Source organism: Corylus avellana, chromosome ca3 (genome assembly GCF_901000735.1).
Source record: "Corylus avellana chromosome ca3, CavTom2PMs-1.0".
NCBI lineage: Eukaryota > Viridiplantae > Streptophyta > Magnoliopsida > Fagales > Betulaceae > Corylus > Corylus avellana.
Genome location: NC_081543.1, coordinates 21,581,236 through 21,588,018, shown reverse-complemented (window position 1 = coordinate 21,588,018; position 6,783 = coordinate 21,581,236). Strand labels below are relative to the sequence as shown.

General features: G+C 35.7%; 2 protein-coding genes across 2 annotated transcripts in view; one reads left to right on the top strand and one right to left on the bottom strand.

The window, feature by feature from the left end:
• LOC132174261 (coatomer subunit gamma-like) overlaps nucleotides 1-2,415 on the top strand; it is a 5,395-nt gene extending 2,980 nt beyond the window's left edge. Inside the window, exon 9 of the mRNA XM_059585946.1 lies at nucleotides 2,332-2,415. Within this exon, the coding sequence (XP_059441929.1) occupies nucleotides 2,332-2,415 (84 nt within the window). The remainder of the gene's footprint in view (nucleotides 1-2,331) is intronic.
• Nucleotides 2,416-2,438: 23 nt separating this feature from the next.
• On the bottom strand, nucleotides 2,439-6,009 carry LOC132173808 (uncharacterized). Its single transcript, XM_059585416.1, has 2 exons — nucleotides 5,898-6,009; nucleotides 2,439-3,370 (listed from the first exon to the last, which is right to left on the bottom strand). The coding sequence occupies exon 2, from the start codon at nucleotides 3,341-3,343 to the stop codon at nucleotides 2,798-2,800; it is 546 nt and encodes a 181-aa protein (XP_059441399.1). The 5' UTR covers nucleotides 3,344-3,370; nucleotides 5,898-6,009; the 3' UTR covers nucleotides 2,439-2,797.
• Between the last annotated feature and the right edge of the window lie 774 nt (nucleotides 6,010-6,783).

The following is a 6,783-nucleotide window of genomic DNA, read 5'->3' as shown; positions in this document are numbered from 1 at the left end:
AAGGTTTAAGAATAGTCAATATAGACACATTATTTCAAACATGTTGGTTCTATGAAATTCCTGAAAAGTTGTTAATTCATTATATCTACATGCATATAAATAACGTGTCTCTTAAAATTTGAAATATCATGGAAAATGAGCACAATATAGAGCAAACTGAAGAGAAGGTGGGTGGGTAGAATCCACCGGTGAACCCATAGGTCAGAAACTTTTTTTTAAAAAAAAATTATTTTTTAATAAAAAATGTTGGCATTTTAGGATTTTCACCCCCCTCCATTAGGATTTAACAAAAAATCCTAACGGGAGGTGGGCAATTGAAAAAAGTCAAAAGATCGATAAACCAAAGTAAGAGTTTTTAAACTTTGAAAAAATGTTTACAAAATGCGTAACATTTCACGGGTAAAGTAAAGTTACCCCATTTAAGTATTAGCAAATTGCAATGACAATGATACAATATACTTAGCAATATGCGAGATGAGTTGAATGGACTTAAAACACTTATTTTGAATGACAATTTGTTTGCCTATTATGTTCATTACTTTGCACATCAGCTTCAACTAACTTTAGTTGTTGTTGCTAAAAATCACATCTAAATTGCAACTTTTTTTAGTTTGGTTAAAATATTTTGAATGTTGTTGGAGTATCACGTAAACGTCGTGATGTACTTCGTGAAAAACGAATTGCTAAAGTAGCGGAAGCACTACAAAATAATGAAATGTCTACTGGCCGTTGCTTGAATTAATAAATGAATCTAGAGAGACCTAGTGATACATGTTGGAGTTCTCATTATGGTGTTGTTATTCTTGTTACCATGTTTTCTTTTGTCATCGATATAGTTGAAAATATTGTTGAAGATAGTTTAAATTTTGAAAAGAGAGTAAAAGCAAATATACTAATTCAGTCACTCCAGACTTTTGATTTTGCTTTCATTTACATTTGATGAAAAATGTTTTGGGGATTACAAATGAGTTATCTCAAACTCAACAACGAAAATATCAAGATATTCTGAATGCAATGAAGTTAGTTGAAATTTCAAAGCTGCATTTACAGGCTATGAGAGAAGATTTGTAGAATTCTTTATTTGAAGAAGTTTCTAAGTTTTGTGCAAAAAAAAATATTGTTGTCCCCAAGATGGATGAGCTTTACCAAGTCATTTCAAAGCTACATTTACAGGCATGATAAATTTACATCATTACCATGTGAAGCTTTATTATACTATTATAGACATGCAAATCCAAGAACTTAAAAGTCACTTTAATGAGGCAAGTTCCGAATTATTACTTTGTGTTGCATGCTTAAGTCCAAATGACTTGTTTGTTGTTTTTAACAATGAGAAATTACTTCGACTTGCTCAATTCTATCTGAATGATTTTTCAGAAGTTCAACTTATCACCCTAAACAACTAGCTTGAAACATATATTTTTGACATGTTGAGAATTCGCAACACTCAAAGGGATTGAACAACTTGCTGAGAAATTGGTAGAGATGAAAAAGAATATCGTATATCCATTGGTTTATTTATCGGTAACATTGTCATTGATTACAGCTAATTGCGACAACAAAGGTTAAGAGAGCATTTCAGGAATAAATATTGTTAAAAATCATTTACATAACTTAATGGTAGATTAGTGGATAAATGATTGTTTGGTTACATACATTGAGAAAGATATATTCAAGACTATTAGTAATGAAGAAATCATGCATCGATTTCAAGGTATGAAAACTCGTTGAGAACAATTGAATTAATGCTAGCCGTAACAAAATAAATTATAAGTTATATTTATATGTTTTAGAACATAATTAAATTTTGTTGAATTATTTCCTTATTCCGTTAGTTATATTTTTTTAATACTTTCAATTAATTTTTGTTTAACTTTATTTTTTTATTCATCAAAATTTTTTTGTCCCCCTTGAATGAACGTTCAGGCTCCGAATTTATGTATTCATGTAAGTTCATCCCCCCACAATACAAATCTTGGATCCACCCTTTCTTGTAGGGTAGTTAGGAGGCAAACGATACACGTTTAGATTGAACTTATGATGTTTTACTCATAATCCCCAATTGCTTAAACAACATCAAATCGACATTTGACCAAATCCGAATGTCCCTAGCTTATCTGAATACTCATCCTCAGCCTTTGTTCAATGAAGAAGGAAGGAAATTTGTGAGTGGTAATGGGTTGTGATTGGTGAGTTAGGACATATGGTGGTTACCATGTTTACAGTTTTTTCGACCATGGATGAGTATACTGAGATCTGGAGAGCCAATCTTCATAATGTTTCCATCATTTTCTCAAGTCCTGTTGAACTGTTGAAATTCTTTTTGAGTAGATGAATAAAGATGAGAGTTTTGAAGAAATTTTGAAGATCAGGAAAACAAAGTTTGGGCCAAGCATGCCGAACATAAAGGCCTAATGGGCAAAACTAGAATGTTCAACTGATCCAAAATCATATAATAGTTGGTGATCATAATTAATTGCACAGCGATATCTTGGAGGGCCTAAATTAAGCTCTTAGCCTTCCAATAAAGACACATTTCGGCATCATCTGATGCAAATAAAGCTCAACTCCAGTGAACATGTTACATCACATTTATGAAAAGTAACATCGTTTAGAGATGTAAAAAGTAAAAGATTAAACAAAATTGTGAATGACGCTGAGAAAACATACCATGCAACCCAAAAATGGAGATATCAAGGAGTGTTTTTGAATTTATTTGTACCACAAAAATCTAGGTGTCATTCAAACTGGACATTAGCTTGCACTCATGTATGTGAGAAGGAAATTTTCCACAAGTCTACTTCTCCGCTGAACTCACTTGCTGCCTAGCTCTGCGAATACAATCTTCAAAGGTTTTAACCAGAGGCGAACATTTCAGGGAGTCTTTGGCATGCTCCTTGTAGCAGGCCAACCAAGCATCATTCTCAGCCAAGCAGGGCATGGGCTTCTGGTATGGAAGCTTGAACTCCTTGTCACGGAGATCCTTTGCTCTTTGTGTTACTTCCTGCACCATGTTCTCCTCCTGCTTCTGCAACCTCTCCAAAACCCTCTCACTATCGTGAATGACAGATCGAATTGCATCCAATTCTGTGTAGGTAGATTGTGCAGGAGGGTTTACTGGTAGGAACAATGGAGGCTGCAATGGCCATCCTGGAGGAGGAGCAGCCCCCTTGGACGGTTCAGAATCACCAGAAATCTGCTTCTGGTTTACCTTAGTTTGGGGCTGTCTAGGCTCCTGTGGTACCTTAGCTTTAGACCTTCTAGTTTTCTTCTTCAACTTTTCGGTGTCATCAGCAAGCCGATTAAGAAGGTTGCTGCTAATCTGAATTGAAAAGTCACCCATAACTAGGGCAACTCCCACACAAAATACCTGAAAACATTCATGGAAGTGATTGTGTGGGATTAGAAACATACAATGCAAACTTTCCTTTTTATACTTTCCGTGTCAGTAATGAGTTCTTTCATTAGGTATCTAGCTCATAATAATAGAGTGACAAATGAACACGACAGGGGTTCTCAAGCCACAATAAGCATAGCAAGCTTGCAATGAGTGGGTAACTTTTCCAAGAAAGAGCCTTAATATTGTGGAAAGAAACTTGAGCATGAAAGTATGAAAATCAGTAAAGGGAGGCCTGGATTGCTGTTTTCCTGTTCAATGTACAGTTTTATCATTATTCAAATAATCCAGGTGTCTCTATATCACAAAATTGTCAAAAGACAGAAAAATCACTGGCAATCAGGTATATACTGGGAGAAGAGATCTCCCATCAAAACTTAACTCTTAGAAAGAATATTATATCATCCAAAACTCACATGAGGTATATGAATGTATCAAGCACACACATGTAAGTGGTTCATATGGCAATAGTTGAGCTTAAACTCATAGGCTTAAGCTTTTGGGTTTGGTGATGCCTTAACATGCTATATTATGGTCTTACTAGAAGATTTCTCATGATGTTAATCTCCCAAACAAGTAGTATCAGAGCCTATAGTGATATGATGACATGGTACGGGTAAAGATGAGGGTCCTAGAGTAGGGGCAAAATGTGCTTGGTGCCAGTACAGATGAAGGTCCCTGTTGTAGGAAAAAAGATTGCATAGTGCAAGCAAAGACAAGGGTTTGTAGAGTAGGGAAAAAGGTGCATGGTGCAAACACAAATAAATGAGAGTAGCAATATGGTTGTGGACTCACATATAAGAAGAAGATTGTAGAGTATACACGTGTGAGCGTAAAAAGAGTTTAGTTCCACATTGGAAAGTGTCCCATATTAGGAAGAAGAGTAGCCCACATAGAAAGTGTGTGGTTTATAAAGATACTCATGAGTGTTAAATTCTACATTGTCTAATTACTAGGTGAAACTGGACTTTATGAAGAATTCTAAGAAAGCTCCAAATTTGCTAGTCCTTTTGGGGATATAACGCAAATGTGGCTAATTCTTTTTCCTAGATTGTTATAAATGGTATCAGAATCACCTAGTATAGTCATGAGTACTAAGTCCCACATTGCCTAGTTACTAGGTGAAATTGAGCTTCATAAAAAATTATAGGAAATTTTCAAATTGACAAGTCATTTTGGGGCGATAGTGCAGATGTGGCTAGTCTTGTTCCCTAAATCGTTATAGAAAGATGCTACATTATAGTCTTACTAGAGGTCTCTAAAAGATTCAATCTCCCAAATAAGTGGCACCAGAGCCAATGGTGGTGTACGAAATGATGAAGTGTCGCGGGCATGGATAAGGTTCCCTAGAGTAGGGGCAAAAGGTGTATGACACAATTATGGATGAGGGTCCCTAGAATAGGGACAAATATGCATAGCACAGGTATGGACGAGGATCCATAAAGTAAGGATAAAACTGTATGGTGCGGACACAAACGAGGCTTTTGGAGTAGGGGCAAAGGGGCATGGCACGAGCAAGCCCACATAGCACACTAGTGATCATAGAGATGACCCATAAGATAGATTTAAAAAAGAGGCTTCTGGTTAAGGGTGAGTATAAAAATGTGGTGATGGATACACATGGAAAAATTGATAAGTACACACGCGCGAAAAAACAGAAGTTGTGTTGCTCTTTGTAATTTGGAAAAGACAGACGTTTGTACTCCAAGACCAATGAACTAGGCGATCCCCATCAAGAGAAAAAATAAAAGCAACAGACGGACTTATTGAACCATAACTTCCAATTAAGATGTTGGAAGACATAAAAATTGTCACAAGAAACTTTGAACCATCACATGCCCAAATGATGCAATGTTGAACTGCTAATACAGAGACAGAGGCGACTTAGTTAGGTGTTAAGTTTAGTGTAGAAAGTAAAAATAAATTAACTAGTAGTTTAACAATCCCAGTGGAGACATATAACTAAATATGGAGGCATTGACGCATAGCTTTGTAGTTGACGTCCTACAAAAATCGAAGGAAGCCCATCAGGGCCCCAAGTCTAGCCTAAGCTTATACAGTTCATTACATAAAACTCAATGTGAGCTTAATTGCAAGAAACATCAACATTATGCCACCAACCCCCATTCTTGTTCGCTTGGATGATCCCATAACAAGCTCTCTTGCCCCAGTCGTTCTTTCATTTAGAAAACCTGAAAAACTTAAAAATTACAAAGAAAAGATTGACACAACTGGTACCCTTGCGGAGTTTTCCCCAATACCCACAAACAAAAACAGCGTTTTTCCAAATCACAAACAGTTGTTTTCCCAGATACCAAGAGCCCTAGAACCAACCAAGGCCAAAAATTTCAGGAATTATAGAAATTGTGTAAACCTAACAAACATTGTAAAATCAAACTATATAATTCGACTAACGATGCTTCATTTTTGGTTGAAGAGTGCCTTAGATCTCCAACAATAGAAAATTAAAAAGAGAAGGGAGACAGAAAGAGGATCTAACCAGAACTCGGCAGAGTAGTCGGCGCCGGTGGGAATCGTCTCTGGCTACTGACAACTCGGAAAAGCGTGGGAGTTCTCCAGAGACACAGGACGGGGATTCAAGCAGGGCTTCTTATTTTTATTTTTATTTTTTAAGAGACTCCTGAGCAAAGAAGGTGGATTGGACTTTGGAAGTGCAAAAGATTTGGATTTTTTACATTGGGCCCCCGGAAAGCTGAGAGATTCGATCAGTGGACTTGTATTGGGCCCATTTAATCTGCTCTCAGGCCCAATAGATTAGATTTGAAAATGTAATTTTTTAAAATATAGTTAAGCGTTTAACAGAATTGTATTTTTAAAAAAGTACATCCTCACCGACTTTACCTGTGATTTGAAAAGTATAGATTTTGTGCATTTTCAAATTGCAACTTTTTCAAAACACAATCCCAAACAATTTATTTTATGCAATGTAGTTTAAAGTCCAACTTTTTTGTCTATAAAATCACAATGCCAATCATGTTCACGGACTCTTTATTACTATGTCCTTATGAAATTGGGGTAGTTATGACTCAATCTCTGCTTATATAATTCTCTCCCTGTCCTTAAGTTCATTTAGAATAATTCGTGGTTACTCATTCCCCACCCAACCCCCCACCCACTTTTTTTTTTTTTTTTTTAGGCTGTAGCTCAGGTTTTTACATTTAATTGTTTGTTTGTTTGTTTTTTTTATTAAAAAAAGAAATATTTCAAAAATTACGTATTTTATTATAATTGAGTCGCGAATTAATCTGTTTATTGAGTCTTTAAGTTTGGCCTATTCCAGTAACTTTTCGGTTGCCGTGCGAAAAATGGAGTCATAATTTCAAACATTGCACTTGATATTATATATATATATATATATGGGAAAA

Bases quoted from the DNA above. Each gene is read 5' to 3' on its own strand.
- LOC132173808 (XM_059585416.1), bottom strand. From the start codon at position 3,343: ATGGGTGACTTTTCAATTCAGATTAGCAGCAACCTTCTTAATCGGCTT.